The following is a 22,016-nucleotide window of genomic DNA, read 5'->3' as shown; positions in this document are numbered from 1 at the left end:
TCCAGAGGCGAGATAATGCAGAAACTGTTCTGATGTGAGCCTGGGCTAGATGAGGGATTAATATTCCACCAGCAGAAAAATAGGGAAGACACATTCACCTTGAAACCTCTAGCTATTCCAGTATTTTAACTTGTACATGTACATTTAGGCTTTTCCTTTTTAATCAGCAGATTCTTAAAATATATACATTTTTATGAGTCATGAATCATGACATTTAATTTTCTTCATCAACATTAGTGGGTATTTGTTTATAACAATGGGCCTGAGCTTATCTAGTACTAGACAAATTTTATATTACAAAATGATTGCTGAGCATAGGAAGGTGTGTTCATTTGCATTTAAATTCACTTTCAAAACAGTGAAATCCTGCCACCTTCTGGACAGTAACCAAACCAAGAGACATTTCTTATAGTCAGCCTTAAAGGATGCTGGAAAAAAGTACCCTCTACTGATGATGAACATTCATTGCTCTTTTTCACCACATTTTAAAAATTAAGTGTTAGGCTGTATAAAAATAATAGTTCTTATTAATCCACAGGCAAAACAATCATATTAAGTATTAAAGGGCTTCCGCGCTCACTAGTAATAGCTAACCAAGTTGCAAACAACTTTAAAATGTTCAATTCTTAATCTTTTCTGATAGTCACTTTGCTGCTCATGTTTATACTTTCAGGTCTGCTACCAAAACATAACAGAATTTCTATCCACTCAGTGTAAATAGCTTATTAACTGTTCAATAAAAATCCCTATATTAGCAGTACTAGTGATAAATGCATTAAATGAATATGTATAAAAACAAAGTCAAATGGGACAGAGAAAGATAGTGTGGTTTTCATGTTATGGTTGAATAAAATAAGTTATAAAGGCACAAGTGGGAAGATTATTTCTCCATTCATATGGCATGCAGCACTTAATACAAATAAAATTGCTAATGCATGTAGATGATCATCTGAAGTAATAAATGTCTGAAAATTAAGCATTTTAAATTGTGCTTCCAGGACTAGTCAGAGGAAGGCTGCAGAATAATGCAATGCACAGTACCTTATTTTGGCTGCAAAGTCTAGCTGTTCTTGTGCTTGGATGAGATCAGCCAGCTGTTTTTGCAGAGACATATCCTTACCATGGGCTTGTCTAATAAATGGATGCTCTAAAAGGTGGGTGACTGAAGGACGCTTTTCAAAATCCTTAATAAGACACCTGCGGAAATAGAGCAATAGCATTACACATACAGTACATGCTGTTTGATAACAAAATCATTTAATTTGACTTGAACATTAAACTGTTGACTTATTCTCTGGCAGTTCTGTCACAGAAACCAGATTGCTTTTTCTACTTATTAGTATTATTAATTATATGAGAGGACCATATTCACTTTTCATTTACAGTGGTGTAAATCTGGAATAACATTACTTAACTCAATGGAGTTACTTAACACTTATAACACTGGTGTAACAGAGCAGAACTTGGACCAGTAAACATATGTCAATCTTTTAAAAAAGAGTAAACAGCATAAAGTACAGGTTTGCAGCTTTACTATAGTCTTGTTTGAAGTATCCATTCAAAGTAGTTTTCATCTGAGAACAAAGAGTAAAGTCCTGGAGTAATTAATTTCCTACATATTATCCAATGGGAATTCTGACTGAGTGAGGACTGCAGGATTTAGCCCAAAAAAATAAATGAGTAAGTGAACACTGGTCAGAACAATTTGATGCCAAGTTTTTAATAAACTAAGAATGTTTTCAATGGGCTCTTACATGCTATGGTGATGGGTATTAGTATAAGAACCTTGACAGGTAAATTAGTAAACCTACTTAATATAGATCAGACTAGACACAAATGACTCAGACTTAAATGCTAACTAGGATGGGCAAGTTCAATCGCTGACAGGGTCAGGTGATCTCGTAATGAGCAAACAGACAGAGCTTATGAAATTAACATGGAATAATGCTTAACTAATAAATATCATAGCATACTGTCAAAGATCTAAAATCTAGGAAGCCGTGATAAGAAGTATAATTCAGTGCCAGTACAGTAAAGCTGGAATAATATGCTCCAAATAGAGAAATGCATTTAAACTATCAGATTTTTTTCAAAACTGTCCTTTAATTTCTTTTTGTATTAGTTTGTTCAATTTTATTTAGTTCAGTAATTATACTGTGATTATAACCTTTTGATCATTTGAGAATCAGCAAAGGAAAAACTATATTACAGTATATATGGCAATCCTAGCATATATCTATCATTTCAGGGAACTCCTACTGGACTCCAGTGCAAGATGAGATTGTCTGAATAGATGCTTTAAAATTAAAATGTTTTACACTTCATATTTACCGACGTTTCATGAAGCAGTTACACTAAATATACATTTAAAGAAGTCTTTCCTTTACATGAGAAAATTTGTCAAGCAGAGGATACCATTTTACACAAAAAGTGCAATGAAACTTTCATACCTTTTATAGCGCTCAATACTCTACCAATAGCAATCCGCAGACTTTAAAATTATATCTAGAACATTATACATTTTAGTTTATTACAAAATGTACTAGCAAATTATTAAAGCTTAGCCTCACCTTGAATATTTTCTAGAACATTAAAGCCTGGTTCCCAGAATAATCCTGCAACATCTGTCTTTCAAAATAATTTTAATAATTGTGGTTCATCGGGACCATTTTCACAGCCCTTCTCGTTGACCTTCATCTAGTCCAGAAAAGACAGCCTGTAAAATGTTCTGTCAGTTTTACAATTGGTCAGGGGAGTTTTGCTATCTGTTAGAACTGGAGCTTCCTGATAGACAAACTAAACCAACAGAACCTACATTATCTCCATTCCTCTGACTGCGGAGCTATAAATACCACTCCTGTCCTGCCATGAAAAGAAATCAATCATTTGTCTTTTACATGTTCTGAGTCCTTTTTGTTTTGTTTTGGGGTTTTTTGTTTTTTATCCGTGATTTTTAAAAGTGAATGCACCCACATATAAAATATTGGGCATGTCAATCTCCATTTAAATGTATACCCTTCTCTTTTGTGTGTGTGAGTTGTGTAAAAGGAGAGCGAATATTATAAAGAAAATAGAGAAAAACACAAAACAAGCAGGTATTCAAAGTCTCATATTCCTTATTTAATAGAACTAGTGACTAACTTTATTTCAAATGTCTACCATGGGGAATTGGTACTGAAAAGTTTATATTGAATTCATTTGAAGTTTACCACCCTTGACAATACTAGGTTCAAAGACAACATTCCAATTGTTTTAAGGCAATAGGGTTAGAGTGAAGTCTGCACAAGAAATGGGATAGCTAAAGTGCTGTTAAAAGCACTAAAAGCATGGAAACTTTTTATCTTACTGTCTTGCAGACACTAGGACAAATTCTGCTCTGAGTTACACCACTGGAAGTCTACAGAAACTCTGCTGACTAGGCCTAGAGCCGCTGATAGATGGTCTTACATGTAGGGATGGCCCAGGGCTGAAGCATCCAACTGTCCATGGTACTGCATGTAGTATATTATAAAATTACCGACACTATACTGTGGTTTTGTCACGGATTCTGGTAAATGTCACAAAAATATAGTAAAAAATAGAAGTTAGAGGCATTGTTTTGTTCTCCCATTTTTAATGCAATTAAAAAGCACAATGCTTAACACAATTATTATTAACAACAACAAGGTGGACAGAACATAAGGCAGGATAAAGAAATATCAGGTTAAAAATATTTAGATAAGTTAGATGTATTCAAGTTGGCAGGGCCTGACAAAATTCATCCTAGGGTATTTAAGAAACTAGCTGAAGCAATCTGGAAACCATTAGCGATTGTCCCCGAGACCTCATGGAGGACAGGTGAGATCCAAGAGGACTGGAGAAGGGAAAATATAGTGCCTATCTTTAAAAGGGGCACAAAGACTACCGAAGGAATTTCCAGTCAGCCTATATTCAATACCGGGGAAGATATTGCAACAAATTATTAAGCAATCAATTTGTGAGCACCTAGAGAATAACAGGGTAATAAGTAAAAGCCTACATGGATTTGTCAAGAACAAATCATGCTAGACCAACCTAATTTCCTTCCCTGGCAGGGCTACTGGCCTAGTGAATACGGGGGAAGCACTAGATGTGCAATGTCTTGATCTAAGTAAGGCTTTTGACATGACATTCTCAAAGCAAACTACGGAAATGTGGTCTAGATGAAATTACTATAATACGAGTGCACAACTGGTTGACAGACCAGACTGAAAGTGTAAGTATCAATGGTTCACCATCAAACTGGGAGGATGTATTTAGTGGGATCCTGCAGGGGGTTTGTCCTGAGTCCTGAATCCAGTGCTATTCAACATTTTCATTAATGACTTGGATACTGGAATGGATAGTATGTATAAAATGTGGGGATAACACGAAGCTGGGAGCAGTTGCAAGGAATTTGGAGGACAGGATTAGAATTCAAAATGACCTTGGCAAATTGGAGAATTAGTCTGAAATCAACAAGATGAAATTCAGTAAAGATCAGTGCACAGCACTATACTTTGGAAGAAAAATATCAAATGAACAAAGACAAAATGAGGTATAACTGGCTAGACAGTAGTACAGCAGAAAAGAATCTGGGTGTTATAGTGGATCAGAAATTGAATATGAGCCAACAATGTGATGAAGTTGCAGAAAAGTCAAATATTCTGGAATGTTAGACACAGGAGCTAATTGTCCCACTCTACTTAGCACTGATGAGACCTTGGCTGAGATGCTGTGTCCAGTTCTGGGCACCACACTTTAAGAAAGATGTGGACAAATTGGGGAGAATCTAGAGGAGAGCATCAAAAATGAAAAGAGGTTTAGACAACCTGACCTAAGAAAAAAAGTCAGAAAACTGGGCATGTTTAATCTTGAGAAAAGAAGATTCAGGGGTAACAAATAGTAACAGTCTTCAGATATCTTAAGAGCCGTTATAAAGAGGCTGGTGATCAATTGTCCTCCATGTCCACTGAAGGAAGGACAAGAACTAATCAGATTAACTTGCAGCAATGGAGATTTGGGTTAGATATTAGGAAAAACTTTATAAGGATAGTTAAGTACCAGAATAAGTTACTAAGGGAGGTTGTGAAATCCCTGTCATTGGAGGTTTTTAAGAACAGCTTAGACAAACACCTGGCAGGGATGGCTTAGGTATACTTAGTCCTGCCTCAGTGCAGGGGGATAGATTAGATAATCTCAAGGTCCCACACAGCCCTACATTTCTATTATTCTATGGATTTGATGCTCCCATAGGGGAGAGAATAGTCAGAAAAATGTATAAAGCTCTGGAGCCAATTCTCCCAGATGGGGTCCTGAAATTCATGGTAGAAATGTCAGAAATGACAGACACATTTTGGAGACACCACACCATCTCTGTAAACCAACTCCACTCTTTAAAGAATATTTTTTAAATGATCATTTTGGGTGAAATTCCAGGCCCACTGAAGTCAATGGGAGTTTTGCTAATGGAGCTGGGATTTCACCTTTTGTGTTCAAAGGTCCCACCTTGGTCCAGATTCCCTCTGAGACACCAGGACCCCAATGCCTGCCTTTCTTCTTGCCTCCTAATAAGCAGGGGAGGGCAGAGTCACCACTAGCACATCACATAGGCTGACCTATAAAAATCCCCCACCCGGAGGAAGCAACCTAGAACTGCAGTGAAAGCAGCAACAGTATGATCAAAAAAAAGAAAAGGAGTACTTGTGGCACCTTACAGACTTACCAATTTATTTGAGCATGAGCTTTCGTGAGCTACAGCTCACTTCATCGGATGATCAAAGACACACTTCACTGTCCCATGAACCATGTCCTCACCCTCCAAAGTCAACAGGACTTACCTCACAGAATACTCAGTTTCTGCAGGTAAAAGAGGGATGGTGAGGAAGAAAAGGAACAACTTGACATGGGATAAATTGTAGGCAAGTTGCTGGAGAAAGGGTCATAAATAATGTGACATGACTGGGAACAATCACTATTGGAGGCTGTATTTAGCAAGAATTTTAGTGTATGTTAAACACTCTTCCCCTCTCCTTTGTCTCTCTTTTGTCTATTTAGACTGCAAGCAGTTGAGCTGGGACCTATTTTATTGTTTATCCATAAGTTTTGTAGAGAGAGTGGCTTGAAGCTTGTATGGTAGCTGGAAGTTTTCAGGGACTCTTTACTGAGAGGTTGACTTTTACGAGAGGGGTCAGTTGTTAGATTTTAGTGTTGTTATTGTCTCCATAACCTGTCATAGGTGCCTGAAGATTAAGATTGTATCCTTCGTGTTAATATTTTAATAACTCTAATTAACTAAATAAATAGAAAGTGCCTAATATACTTTGGGCACTAGATGAATAATATTAATATAACAACAACAACAGGGAAATGAAAGTTATCCTCTGCTCTGGCCCTTTGTTTCACTGCTGTATGCTGTGAAGCCTCACTGTTCCACACTGCAGCTTATAAAGAAGTTTGTTCAGCTGTTTACCACTCTCTCCTGACAAGCAAAAATTCCCAAATATCAAAAGTCATGGATATTGTAACAAATCTGCGGCCATCTAGGACTTCACTTGAGTTAGAGGTGAAACTTCATGAACTCATCACACTAGAGACTGATGACACACAGTTGATCAGTCTGGAGGTGATGAAGGGCTGAGGCCAGCTGGCAGATCCTGTCCCGGAGGAAAAGGAGAAGTTTCTTACTAAGAAGACATTGAATTGTTCTTCACTGTATCTTGTACCACCTATGCGAGGTATAGACATCTTTCACATGTGGTGCTACATATGACTCTTGGAGATTGTTGAGCTTCAGCTTGTATGATAGGCCCAACCTCTGCCAGGAGCCACAGGGTGATCTCAGTATATTGGTTGCACTGAGTTGCATGGTCAGACAGGAAAAAAGTATGTGGAAAAATAAAGAGTAAACTACTGAGTACAGTAGTTCCTTATCTAACCAGTGGACATATACTAGTAGGGATACTTCCAGTGTTTGTGACTGGTACACTAGGCTTCATCTCTCTGCCTTAGTCCCCAGTCCTGCATAGGGTCTTTATGAGAGACCTTTGAGCTTGTGCGGATCTGACTGCAGATCATCTACCCTGTCCCTGTTGTGTTTACTGCCATTCAGCAGTGTGTGTTCCAACTCACAATGGAAACTGGACTGTACAAACTCCATATGTTCACATAACTTATTTTTAGGCAGGGAAACTGTATTAGAATATTTAAAAAGGATTGAAATCCTGGGGGGAAATCTGGCAAAGTCAGGAAAAAGTATGCAGAAGCAGGAGCACATACCTTTGAAATACAGAGACATTTACATTTAAAAGATGAACATCTACAGAAGGCCTAGCACCACTTTCTTGATTAAAATCCTGGGCTTTATGCCCTACAGCAGAAGTCCTGTATCCTCGCACACTGCTCGCATGGTTTGGCTCTGCTAACATTCTCATGAGCTACTTCCCAAAGTGTTTTCTTTTATACGTTTTTAAAAGACCGTAGCTCAGAGGCAGCTATGGACCAACCACAGTCCTGTCTGCCTTATTGTCAAGAACATATCAAAATGTGTGTTGCATTATCAAAAAGATATTTAAAAGTTCATATCACTAAGGAAACTGCTCTCTAAAGTAAGAAAAGGCTTCAACTAAAATATGTTCAGGTGCCTATTTGAATACTCATCTAGGACCAATTTGGACAGTTAGTCTAATTAACATGATCAGTCCAACATCAACTGTACTGTAACTACAACTAAAAACACCAAGCCTACTGCACCTGCAAATTAATTAAATTTGTTTGGCCCATGAAATTTATAAATGAAAGTCCAAGCTTGTGGGACTTCTACTTCTCATTGTACAAATTGGCTCAAAAATCCATTGCAAGATGTGTGTCATATAAGATACACTAAAATGTTGTTCAGATTTGGTATGTGTGCCTATAAAATAAAAAGGGGGGTAAGTAAGTAGGGTTGAAAAGGAAACAAACACTGTACATGTTGGCCTTGACGAAAGTCAATCCATTACTTAATTTGAAATTCTAGTATCTTCCATCATGCTTTCTTTGCTGAAAATTAATTCTCAGAATTCATTAGTGTCACTACATTAAACATAGGTTGCAGTCATTTGCTGCAATCTCACAGCCAGGCTCCTAAGCACCATTTCCATTCTGCCACAATTACTGGCAAAGATGAAGCATTTATTAGCAGGGAACAAGAGCAGACACCCACACATAGGCCTGTCTAAGATAGCTTCTAAAAATTCACTGGCTGCTTGCACTTGGACGATAACATTGTTGGAATTGCTCTGTCTCAACAATGTAATCTGCCATTTGCAACTGGCAAATCAGATGACTGAAAGGGGGAACTATTTATCAGCAGTCATGAACAAATATTTACTAATGAATAAATGGAATGAAATAGATTTTATAAGAGCACCAATGGTGGTCTGAATATTTTGTAAGCTCAGAAAGAGAAAACAATTACTAATGCCCCTCATTATTCCAGCCAAAGCTGATTAGACTAGCATTAGTGTTTCTTCTTGAAATTCTTTTTTTTTTTCACCAGAGTGATTACAACCTCCATAGCTACAAATTTGTTCTTTAAAAAAAATTGATTAAGTGAGCGGATCCAGACCTCATACATATTTTTAGGCATACTTTATTTTATTTCCAGCATTTCATGGACAAAACAATATACCTCCAAGAATATTTTCATCCAAGGTACTATGTTTTTCGATACACAAAATGCAGAATGACCTTTATTTAAATTAAGTGGACAAAAACAGGAACAAAAGTAAGGTTTCCATGAGAGATCACAGGGTGTCTTTGTGTTGCAGATGGCTGTAGCAGGTACAGCAGAAAACAAAATTGTAACTGAATCTGCAGCAGAGAGAATATATCTTGTCCTGTGAGAAGATGCAGTGCACACACAGCAAGTCATAACAGATACACATTACACTCACCAAAGTGTCAGTCACTGCTATGGGTCTGTCTATCCAGGCATTTACACTGCATCCATCAATGTGATATCTAAATACCTGTGGATAGGCAACCCTGTCCAGCTGTGATAAGAAATGCCCCAGTTCACACAGAAACTTTCCTGGGATTCAAAAAGTGCACTTTCTGGATCCAGTCAGAACTGGAGGTAGAAGGGCCATAATGTTGCAAGAAAGGCCAGTGTCTCAGCCTAATTTGCAAGCTAACAAGGCTTAGATAGTTCTGCACCCAAAGTCTGAATAAATTTCAGCCAAACCTGTCACGAATGAGGGCCTGCATCTGGGCCCAGGGTCAGCTAGTAGCCAACCGTAGCCAAAATTCCTCATTGGCCAAATCACCTGATTGACCAAGCAGCACAGCCAGAACTGCTCTTAAGACCAGCAATAGCACTTGGCCAGATGTTGTTCAATGCTTACACCAGCAGGTGTGATTGCTCCTGTGCTGGCCTTGTTTCTAGCCTTCCTCAAGCCCTGTTCAGCTCAGACTCCTGTGTCCTGGTCCCAACTCTGACCGACACCACTCCAACTGCCAGGTCTGACCACCCATGCCCCAGTCCAAGACAGTGGCAAACCTTTACAAGTTTACCCATTGTCAATTGCTGAATACATTAGCTACTACATCTCAGTACTACTTGGCAATACCTTGATGATTCAGGGCAAGATTTATTTTTAATATTTATTGTTTCAATAACTCTGCATGGTCAAAAAAAGTCTTAAAAATACACATTAAAGGGTTAAGCCCCCAAAACAAAACTGAAAAATTAATAAAATCCAAGGCATGATCATGCTCAGTTAATCTGCCTTTGGCTAACCCCTGCTGTTTGTAGAGTGGAAAAACACTAAAAGGCAAGATCAGCAAAGCCAGGTCTACATGACAGTTCAAACATTTCCAAGCACTTGAATCAGTTACATGTGTGTGCTTACAAGAAATTTGCAGTTCTTTCTCTCTCTCTCTCTCTCACATACACACAAAGATACTGCATTAGATACTTAGCATTTTCTTCTCTTTTAGTTTCTATGGATTTGTGCTGCCATTTAAGAAAAAATAGAGTGGAAACCACTTATAAGGATCTCACTCCTAGTGAAAATGAACCCGCAATGAACAAAAAGTGAAGTCCTGGGTTTTGTCAAAGCATTCCAAGGAATTAAGCTCCCTTTATAATGATGTGTAAATTAGATTGTAAGGAACTATGGGAGCTAGTGTTTCTTGAGTCTGGGGTCCCACAGTAGCAGTAGCAGGACAAAGCATGCTTCATCTATGTCCTCTTCCAACCTTTCTGGAGCTCCTGCATCCTGTACAAGCCCTACTGTATCTTTCACTGCATGCACATCTTATACGGGCTGCAAATACACATCTATTAGATGTGCATGTTGTAAAAACACAAGTATGGTTCTTACAGAATACAGACGCCTTTCTTGCATGGAAAATTAAAGGGGGGCTTTCATGCAGTTGCCCTGCACCAGTTAGGTCTTTTCCACTAAGGGTCACATGCAAATTATAGTGAAGCTACTTCACTGTAAAGCAGGTTCTACTGAATTTTATCAAAAAAGGAACAATTTTAGAAAATAAAATTCACATGGAAGTGCTTATGGCTACATGTTTCTATTCAGCTCAGTTATAATCTCAGTGGGAATGACTAAATCGGATGTGGATCCTTTCACTTTTAAATTGTCAATTTGGATTTGACTCAAGTCAGTACAGAATGTGACCAAAAGTGGGGGCTCTCCAGTGGACTATGTGGAGTGAGTTGGTGGGCTCAGTCCAGTTCCTAGTGCCCAGATGTATACAGTGCATCACGAAAACCACCAACACAGTTGGGATTATTTTGCTCCTTTAGGGCACATCTCAAGGGTGAGATTTAGGATTGTTTAAGGCATTGAAATTAATCTTCTCTTTCACCCCCAGGTGACTTGCTGTAACCAATGTTTTTCCTGCTGACCAGTCTCATCTCATTGTTTCCTTGTGCTCTCCCCATTTGCTTGATGTGCATACCTGTTGTCTATAGTCTTACACTGAGATAGTAAACTTTTCAGAGCAGGGGCTGTCTTGTCATTATATATTTGTACAGTGCCTACCACAAGAGGACCCAGGCCTGTAGGTGGTACAATAATACAAATAATAAATAATGGCTGAGTTGCAATGGCAGATTGCTGTGGGGAAGCATGTTCTACTCTACAGACCTGCTCTGTGGAGAAACAAAGAATGTCATTCACTAGTATCATCAATCCAGCATTTTTCACCAGCTTTAAATCCATATAAAATCATTTTTTAAAGTGAACAGACACTGAGTGGCAATGAGGGCCTAAGGATAGCACGGAGCATACTGGCACGATCCATTATATCAAGGCCTCATCAAAGATATTTTAACCCTTTCAGGAAAAAGAAATTTTTAACAATCAGCACTATCATCTCTATCACACTCGTAAGAAGAATTCTGATTAAGTTAATACTTCCCTGTTATCAACACTGAAGAAGATCAAACATCAGGTTCCCAGTAGCTGGGAGTGAAAAATAAGCTCTTTTGGAAGGTTGCTAAGTGGTTAATTTTCTATTCTTTGTTCCCTCTCTACACCACCTGCCTCTGACTGCTCATCCCTGCCTCTGTCTTCCATGGAGCTCTCTGGCAGATGCTGGTTAGTCACATGCAGCAGACAGGTGGAGGGGAACAGGCACATCATGAATTACATTTGTAATAATGATCCAATGATGATGTGTTCCTTTCTCTGAGGCCTCCCTGCCTCCTGTTCTTATTCCTGCCCATCCCCCCACTGCTACTCCTGCTTTGAAAAATAAAGGGAAAACGGTGGCAGATTTACCTACAACATTTCTGTTTCAGTCCTAATTCAAAAGGGCACAGACGATACAGACATTATTGTCTACAGAGCTGCAGACCGATGCCCTTTCACTAAAAGCACACTCTGTGACTGTATGTAATAGGTTAAATAGGTCTTGTATCTCAAACCAGCACACCAAGAGAAATAACATATTTTACTTTTCCTTTAGCTACAATCAGAAACCAAGATAAAAGATTGAATTTATGACACAATGGTCAATTATCACATGCATAATATAAATTTTATTGCACAGAACACATTTATGTCTGCATTGATCTGCCATTTGGTAGCAAATACCATAAATTATTAATCTTCCCTAATGATGAGAGAAATATTCTAATACTGGAATGTCAACAACTATTTTCTTAAGTCCTCTTTCAGTTGGATTTTATCACGGGTCATCATGTAATCTAAATACCAACAAATGTTAGAAAGCTAAGAAAAGCTCGGTTACTGTGAAATTATAAAGAAAGGTGTAACCATAAGAGACCACATCTGCAAGCTTTGAAAAAAAATGTCTATGGAACATCTCATGTGGTTTTGGCTCGCCACACACAGGTGGACATTACTCTGAAGGGTGAGGGATTTAAAAATAACAGATGGCATTTTCCAGAACACTCATTGCTGGCCTAACTCTGCTCCCATTGAGAATTTTAGCATTGGCTTCAACAGAAGCAGAGCTAGGCTAACAGGATGTGGTTTTGAAAATCCTGTTGAATATATGATGATGAAGTCAGGATAAAGTCACAGCTCACCTTTTCCTTCCTCAGGCACAGTGTCTCCTCTCAGACACTCACGGCCATATTTGGCTTTCAGATTTCTCTTCCCTAGAACCAATAGGTCATTGATGACCTAATATTACAAGAAGTATCTTTTGTCCTCAGCTTGGTAGGCTCTCAATGTGCTCCCCTTTTTGCCAGGTCATTGTGGCACCCAGATGATTTCTGCCAGATGAAGCATATAAGGGGCTAGAGTTGCAGCGAGGAAAACAAATTCCAAATGTGACAATAAATTGCTAAAATTGGATGCAGCTGGAATGAAGACAAAGGAGGTTTATATCTCCTCTCCATCAGAAGAGCATGTGTTTAATGAGATTTTTCCCATCATGCAGTACAGATGAGGCCTCTTTTTATTCTAAGTCCTGTGGGAAGAAATCCAACAAAGGTGCCACCTGAGCCCACAAGCACCAGTCACAGGGCACATCTGCATCTCAGCTGGGAGGTGAGAGTCCCAGCTTGTGTAGAGAGACCCGCACTCACTCTGCTGAAGCTAGCATACTAAAAATAGCAGTGTACTGTATCACAGGCAGCAGCCTGGGCTAGCCACCTGAATATGTACCCAGCTGGACCTCCTTCTCCTGAGCTAGCCTCCTGAGCTGATGCCCATGCTACCCTGGCTACACTGCTGTTTTTAGCACACTAGCTCAAGGAGAGTTAGCATGTGTACGTCTACACAGTCTGGTCATCACACCTCCCAGCTCAAATGTAGATGTAGCTAGAGAGAGCATAACCACTTGGCACTTAGGAATATATGTATCATCTCTACACACGACACAACAAATGTATTGTAAGAAAAAGATTTAGCAAGGTCAATGTCCCTGATCCCTGGGTCTGGCTGAGCTATGCCACCTTTATATCTCCTAACCCCCCCATACTGAGGCTGGCAAGGGACCAGTTTGGCCCTTATGCCAGCTAAGAATCATTGGAACTTAATTGTATGTCCAGAAGCCACAGCCCCACCCCTAACCCCCAGCTGTCACACAAGGGAGAGCCCCTACCCCCACACATCCATCACCCATCCCAACCCTCTATATTTTACTCTGGTGTGTTCAGCCCTTCCCCAGCACACAGGCCCTGCAACCCCACAGGGCCTAGCACAGGTTAACTTGGCCTTTGTATGGGCCACTTGCTACTCCCCTCTGAGTATAGACTTTGCTGAATGGTGAGTGTAATGGGTTCTCCCCAGGGTGCCACTTGGAAATGAGGTACCACTGAGTACCCTGACCCACCAGCCTGGGCTCCCTCTCACACTGTATTTCTGTGAAAGCTGCAAAGCCCTCCAGCCTGCACTTTCACCAGCATTCATACAGGTCCCACACCCAGCTGCAGTTACATGCAGGCTCCCTAATCACCAGCTTCCCAGCCTGGGACCCCACAGGAGTACCATCCTGCCCTGGTCAAATCTGGCCAGCATATATAACACCCAGTCTGCATCTCCCACAATATGAAAAGGACGATGCACACTTGTGGTAATCAAGCAGAGATTTTCCCGAAGCACTCCAGTCAAAGCTCACTGGTTTAGATTAAACAAAAAACAAGTTTATTAACTACAAAAGATAGATTTTAAGTCATTATAAGGGATAGCAAACAGATCAAAGCAGATTGCCTAGCAAATAAACAAAAAACTCAAACTAAGTTTAATATACTAGATAATCTGCTAATTCATATCCAGTCTCTCACCCTAAGAGATGATACAAGCAGGCTTCAGATTCTTAAGGGACAAGCTGCACTTGCTTTACAGCTTGGCATCCCCAGGTGTTTTATACACAGGCTAGAAATCCCTTTAGCCTGGGCCCAGCCCTTCCCCCAGTTCAGTCTTTGTTCCTCACGTGTTTCCAGGAGTCTTCTTGTGTGGGAAGTGAAGAACCCCAGATGATGTTACTCCCTGACTTGTATAGCTTTTGCATATGGTGGGAACCTTTTGTTCCCAAAGCTTGGTTCCCAGAGCAGTTTGTGGAAAAATACTGACATCCCAAGATGGAGTCCAGCATCATGTGGCCTGGTCACATGTCCTTGTAGTCATAGCAGCCATCACTCACAGGCTGTCTGTAGCATTCTCAGGAAGGTTCACCAGATGGGAGATAAGCCTTTCCTAAGGCCTAGTATTTTTAATGGCCCATTACCCTGAATAGATCCTTTTACCACCAGCTATTTAGACTGAAAGCATCTTGTCTAGTGGGCGTTACCCAGGTGTAACTACATTTGAAGTACAGATACATAGTCAGTATTTATAACTTCAATAGCTCAGACATAGGTGAGAGGTATTTTGCAGGAGTGGATGGGTGAAATTCTGTGGCCTGCGTTGTGCAGGAGGTCAGACTAGATGATCATAATGGTGCCTTCTGACCTTAGTGTCTATGAATCTATGAAACAATGCTTCTCCCACAACCACACACCAAACATGATGTATACATCAGAGGCTGGAAGGGATGGCATGCAGATCTGCGCCACATGGCAAGTCTCTGTAGGAGGCAGTGTGGTAACAGCACCAAACTGCAATTCAGGAGACAGGTTCAATAACTGGCTCTCTCACTGAACTGCTCGGTGACCTTAGGCAAGTCACTTCTCCCTCCTTGCCTCAGTTTTCCCATCTGTGACATGAGGATAATAATAATTACCTCCTTTGTAAAGGACTTTGAGATCTAGCAGTAAGAGACAGGCATTATTGATGTCTCCTTTCACTGCCAGCGCAATGCAAAGGGGCAGTTATCAGGGAGGAGGTTCTGATCGATTATCTAGTTTATATTTTCTTTTCAGTTTTAGGCCTTTATTTGTCCTATCACTGTTTCATTGTTAGTTAATTCTCTCTCTTTCGTGCTGCAAAAATATATAATACACAAAAGCTGGATCCTATGTTGGTGATGCTCTAGCCTATCTATGGGAGATAGAACAAGTTGACTTGAAAGGATTAAATCTTCCCCTGAAAATAGAGCTACTGGAAGAGAAATAGATGTAGAGTTTCTGTTCTCTCTGTTGCATTAGAATCACAGGTGAATCCTCCAAAAGAAATGCCAGGTATAGTAGATCCTGAAACACAAGGATCTCCTGGAATAGTGTCTGGACATCCTGAAGAGGTATCAGACAACTGGGATTTTCCTTGCAGTATTCTCTGGTGAATGAAAAAATATGTGTGAGGTGAGGGGAAAGAAAATCTACATAACTCATTGTAGAAATGCTCATGGAAAATGTCTGTGTCCAATATATTGGAGAAATAATTCAGGAACAGCCGATATCATCAGGATTTCTGGTATAGAGATATTTGAAATTGCTGATCTCTCACCACATCCTTGTGTTCCTCTGATTTCCACCTCTTGACCATCTCTTAAGCCCTCTCTGTCTAGCACTATCCTCAGACCTTTCTTCTCTAGTGAAAACACAATGTTAAAAACACTTCAGAGTCACTTAATGCATTCCCAGAGCAAGCCTTAAGAATGGATGCACCATAGAGTAGCATGTGGCACCTTGGTTCTCATAGGGGGTCTCAGCAGCTGAAGCACTGGGACTTTGAGCAGCTGCAGTTAAGGCTTTCTTTCCTATAAAGGAAAAGATGGAAGTAGTCAGAGTATTGTGAGCCACTAGGCTTTGAGCTGAGCTGCAAGAACATCTTGGTGGGTGTGACAGGAGACTCTTTGGCAGGTTGCGCAATGAAGAGTGGAGTTTAAAGAAGGAAGACATGAAAGAAACTGGTACTTCACAGGCAATTCTTGCATTTCCTTTGTCTGACTGGCACTATGCTCTCCCTCATCCTGCTCAGTATTCCTAGTATTGCCTATCTTCCTCCTCCCGCTCTTCTTGGTACTCTGTGGCAATGGGCAGCTGAGAAAAGCAATAGGATAAGCCCAGTGAAACACGAAGAGAATCAGCAGCACTCTTAAACTACTGCGGCATCAACATTAGTGTTAAGTGGTATACTCTATTGGACACAAGGTACCCCTAAAAGTTTTTAGATCTCTTTAAAGATCTTTTAGTTCTCATTAAAGAACTCGTCTCTTCTCTGGTTAGTTGAAGGCAGTGAACTTCACTGAATACTCTTTTTCCCCCTCACCCTGAAAACAGCTCCCGTGTGTGAAAATATGACCTCTGCAATACTGCCAGGTTAATGAGATACAGGTTCACCTGCTGAACATGGACTACTTTAAACTTATTCTATACCTAGATTTTCTAAGATTTCAGAAAAGTGGGAAGTGAGAACATGAGTAATTTACTCATTTGTCCTGCTACCCCAATTCTAGCATCTCCTTCTCTTTTTGACATTTGCAAACACTGCTCTCTTCCCTCCCACTGAGTAACTGACAAGTTTCTCAAGTCAAACGTACATTGCATCCCAAGTGAGAAAATACAGTAATATGGTCTTTCTCTGTGTCACATTTTTGTGACCTACAGCCAGAAAACTGAGATCATAAATGAGACATCAGTGAGATCAAATAGGGCCCTTAGGATCTAGATGATCAATTAGGAGATATAAATTACTCTTCAGTCTGAAATTCAACCTTGTGATGCATGGCTATAATCATGTTTTACATGAAAACGTAATACAAAACTCTAAATTAAAAAAGTTAGGAAATCTGGTTTCCATTGTTTTTACAATCAGTCATTGATCATATACATGTCTATTATTGTGTTCAATGCTGGAGACCCTAAATCTTGAAATTTTACATTTTGAGCTTACTACTCCCTGAGTTTCTTAATTATTTAATTCCCTGCAGCTTGAGAGAGACAAATTAATTTCAGGAGCCATAATAGCTAATTGTTGGCTAAATAAATTTAAAAGGAGGTGCCTGTCCCTGGAGATAACGTTGCTTATTTTAATTAAAATGACCATTTTCTGATGTAATGTAAATAAAGGTTACTGTAACCTTCTGCTCCAAGAACATATTAACTCTTCTTGCCACTTCCAGAGACACTGCAACATTATATGTGGTGCTTGAACTCTTTTTAACTAATTTGTATCTTTACTCATTTTACCATTTACCATATTAACATTCCTGCATGAATTCAGAAACACCACATGTGTAAATGGTGCTCGACATAAATTGTTATCATATGAGGGCATACGTTAATGTTGCAGCTGCAAAAAAAGAAGTTTAGCCTCATAAATTTTCACAGTCATAGGATGGAGTGAACTTTTCAAACCTGAGATTTTATTTCAATTGAATGAACATAGGTAAAAGTCTATCATTTTTGGTACGTATCAAGGTGGCTATCGATGCAGTTGTTTAAGTAACTTTATAGATAGGCTTGGTAGAATTCAATTTTTATTATTTTGATGGATATCGATATTTATTTCTAAGCTTTTTTTTCCAATTTTTATCAAATTTTCACAGTTGCAGGAAATTATAGGGGGTCAGACAGCAATTATTTAATGACAGTAGATGCTGAGATTCAAAAAGCTAAAGCTCTATAACCATTAAAACACATCACATGTCAAAATATACAAAGTAAACATCCTTAAATCAAACCACAGCTCTCACACAGCATTTTTCTTACTTTGCCTATCTGTAAATTTTTATCATCATTGATGGGAATATATTTTCAGTTTGTGAGTGTGCAATGAAATCAATGTTTACCAACTTTACCAATAAAAATCTAATCCTTCCAAACCTACTTATAGGAAATGACATGCCATTTTGCTGTTTTCTGAGATGGCTTGATAAAGGCTATGTCTTCACCACCAACAAGGTGTGTTTCTACAGCAAGCTAACTATCTCATTAGCTATATCACTGCAAAATCCTAGTGGAGACAAGGTGCTGTAGTTTTTACCTCAACGTAGCTAGTCAAGGTCAACACTAGGTGAGGGAAGGGAGAGAGTTTTGACCTCACCTATGTACATCCAGGTAAAAACTACCTGTGCTTTGTGTCCACTGGGATTTTACAGCACAATCACTAACTCAAGTTGTACTAGCATTCTGTGGATTTCATGTTAACAAAAGTAATGTACCTTTATTGCCTACAATCGGCTCAAAAGCTAGATGAGAAAAACACTACACCTTCCAGCTTGGAAGTTTTACAAATTATTGTGATATGTGAGTGACTACTTAGAATACAAAAGGCTCTCAGGACAGGAAGAACATTTTGGCATTACATCTGGAGCACCGCTATTACTCTGAACAAGGCACAGAAATATGGAAAAGAAACTACATTGCCTAAATTTGCCAGTGTTGGCAAGGATGAAATCACTGTATCAACAGAACTTAAGTCAAAGGTATGCTCAGCTGAAGCAGCATGCTCCGTTTTGTGTCAACACACAGGTCTGGACCACAACTTGAACCAGATAAGCTTGTTATGCAAATGATGTTGGCCATCAGGAGAGAAGTAGATAATGAAATTACTACAAAGCCAACCACTCATCACAAGGGTGACAGAAACATCAGGCAAGGTCCTAACATATGGACAAAAGGCAGTAAGGAATTTATATAATCATTACTTTTAATTTATCATAACTAAGCTGTCATGAGTCATGCATTGACAAATGCATAACTAATGCATATAAATGAGCCAATTATCAGTAATGGCTAAAAGGTTCACAGCTGTATAGTCTGATGTTTTTATTATTAAAAAAATGAAGGTTTACTAATGTAAACTGAACCCTGGGTAAAAATGTTTCGTAACTTCACCTCTTATGGGAGATTGCAAACCAGTAAACAAAATGTGGCAATGTCACAGCAAATTCCATTCCAATGTTCTCTTTCATGAAACTACAAAACTGGTAAATTTATTACAATTGTTGTATTGCTTCAGATATCATTTATGCTTAAAACACTGCTTATTAGTACACTTTACTGCTTCACTGTGTATGTTACTGTAAAAACAAAAAGCAGGTTCAACGAATTTGGAGAATAGCAGTTGGGAAACAAATAATTAAAATTGATCAGATTACAAACGTATAATTTTAGGATATCAAAAAACTGAAAAAACAAGTATTACACTGGATATATAAACCACCAAACCTTGACTCCTACTATAAAGTCATTTATACCCTATTGGATTTCAGTGTTCACATTTAATTAAAAGTTTGAATAAAGGTCAGGAAGTGTTAAGCTTAATTTATTGTATTGTTCCCAAGCTCTGAAAGGGTTTCCAAGAATGAAGGCACCAAGAAGGAAGCGTGGAGGACAACACTGAAGCAGGATGTATCAAATAGTTGAATTTTGTTCTCATATTTACCAACTGCCTTGTCTCTACACAACACAAACAGAATATTAGACCATCGGTGATGATTTTCTCCCAAACATTGGCTGCCCGCCACAAGCACCTCAAGCTTCACATTTTAGGGGTTCTCTGTCAATATGGAAGAAAAGCCAGCCATCATCCATTGCAGACTTGGAAGATTTTTATCCTTTGTAATTAATCAGTGATCACAATGTACTACATAGTTACTAGTTAAACCAGGCACATGTAGCATAGAAAAAGAGGTCGGGTCTATCTGCTCCAAATGCACAGAGTCCTACTACTTCAGCAAAAAAAATCTCCTTTAGTTTTCAGCAGTAGTAGATACCATCTGTAGGTCAGCCAGCACCTTGCCTTACCTTATGGTCTGATCCAAAAAACACTGAAGTCAATAGGAGTCTTTCCATTGACTTTAATCAGCTTTGGATCAAGTCCTTAATCTTCAACCTCCTAAAATGGGAAGTTGCCCCAAAAGACCAACTTCAGAAGATTCAGTTCATGTACCACTGCTAGTTCAAGAGATTTCTGGATACATTATTTGTGGCACAGGTACAGAATGGACCTAGCCAGGTTTTCAAAGCCAATGGGAAAAAACAAAAACTGAGGAGTGTTGTTTCAGTTGAAGCACCAGGAATAAGAGATTTAAAGCATTAAGTAACTTGAATAGCGTTGAATCAATAAGGATCTGATAACATAAGGGCATATTAGCGCAGAATGAAGTCCTAAGATATGATGAACATAAGAACATAAGTATGGCCATACTTGGTCAGACAAAAGGCCCAAATAGCCCAGTATCCTGTCTTCCAACAGTGGTCAATGCAGGTGCTTCAGAGGGAATGAACAGAACAGGTAATCATCAAGTGATCCATTCCCTGTCGCCCATTCCCAGCTTCTGGCAAACAGAGGCTAGAGACACCATCCCTGCCCATCCCAGCTAATAGCCACTGATGGACCTATGCTCCATGAATTTATCTAGCTCTTTTTTGAATCCTGTTATAGTCCTGGCCCTCACAAAATCCTCTGGCAAGGAGTTACACAGGTTGTTTTAAATCTACTGCCTATTCATTTCATTTGGTGACCCCTAGTTCTTGTGTTATGAGAAGGAGTAAATAACACTTCCTTATTTACTTTCTCCACATCCATCATGATTTTATAGACCTCTATTATATCATATATTTGCTTATTAATGGAAGTTATTATAAGAGTTTTAGATTTGATGATAAAAGGTAAATTATGCATTTCTTAGTTTACTTGTACTAACAAACAAAACATGAGTTTGGTTTATTGAGGATCCCATGCTGAAGCTGAGTGGCACCTAGATAACACATCAGTCCCTAACTTAATATTTTCTGCTGGTTTTGGTTTGTTAGAGGTATCCAAGGTTGGATGGAAGGGGGTTAGGACAACCGCTTTGTTCCTCTCCTCTTTCATTTTGATTTTAATTGCCTAGAATTTACTTCAGCAAACCCTTCCCTGCAAGGCAAGTCCATATGTTGCTACCACATTTAGATCTCCTATACCACCAAACTTTACCTCTAAGCCATCAAGCAAACCAAGTGTATTAATAAATTCATCCTGGGTCCATCACAAGTCAAGAAGATAGTCAACTTAGTATAGTCCACAGCTGCTGTTAAGCAAATTGTATGAAGAGATCAAACTGAGCTGGTCAGTTTTCAAAACATGATATGCAGTCTTCAATTTATGAGATGATCATATGTGTTATAACCTTCTACCAAGCAAAACAACTGTGTGAACCAAGTAAATTCTGCTTTCAGGGTTTCATGTCACACTGTAAGGCCTTGTAGAGTAAGCAGTTTTTAAATGGAGGAAAAACTCACTGTGAAATGAAGTGGTTGAATCCTCTGCACCATTTTTCTGGGTGTAGCAAAGTAGGGGGAGGATTTCTGAAAAATAAACACAGTTTTCAGTTTTAAATATTAAGGGAAGATCTGTTAAATCATAATGTTATTGCAATTTTCTCATGGATATTCAATAAAGATAACATGAGCTCTATTAGAAAATGGTGACACAGAAAGGAATGTCCAAATAGTCTATATGCTTTGGATGCCTGTCTCATTTGGTTTGGGTTTTTTTAACAATTCCTTTCCCTCTTAATGAATTTCCCCTTTTTATTTCATTGATGTTGATGCTGGTGACAAGTACAGAATGCATAGTGCACATCATGCAAGCTTCCCTACAGTTTGCTTTAATTCAGCTTGACTCTGAAGGGATCATCTGAGGGCTGAGCAGTTAATCCAGTCTCCATGC

General features: G+C 39.1%; 1 protein-coding gene across 1 annotated transcript in view; it reads right to left on the bottom strand.

Annotated features, from left to right (window-relative positions):
• MYO3B (myosin IIIB) overlaps window positions 1-22,016 on the bottom strand; it is a 263,385-nt gene that overhangs the window by 174,867 nt on the left and 66,502 nt on the right. The window contains exons 8-9 of the mRNA XM_077830392.1: window positions 21,587-21,652; window positions 1,042-1,197 (exon numbers count right to left, since the gene is read on the bottom strand). Of these exons, the coding sequence (XP_077686518.1) occupies window positions 1,042-1,197; window positions 21,587-21,652 (222 nt within the window). The remainder of the gene's footprint in view (window positions 1-1,041; window positions 1,198-21,586; window positions 21,653-22,016) is intronic.

This window comes from Eretmochelys imbricata, chromosome 11 (assembly GCF_965152235.1).
Source record: "Eretmochelys imbricata isolate rEreImb1 chromosome 11, rEreImb1.hap1, whole genome shotgun sequence".
NCBI classification, from domain to species: domain Eukaryota; kingdom Metazoa; phylum Chordata; order Testudines; family Cheloniidae; genus Eretmochelys; species Eretmochelys imbricata.
Note: the sequence above shows the minus strand (reverse complement) of the source record. Positions and strands in the feature narration are given on the sequence as shown.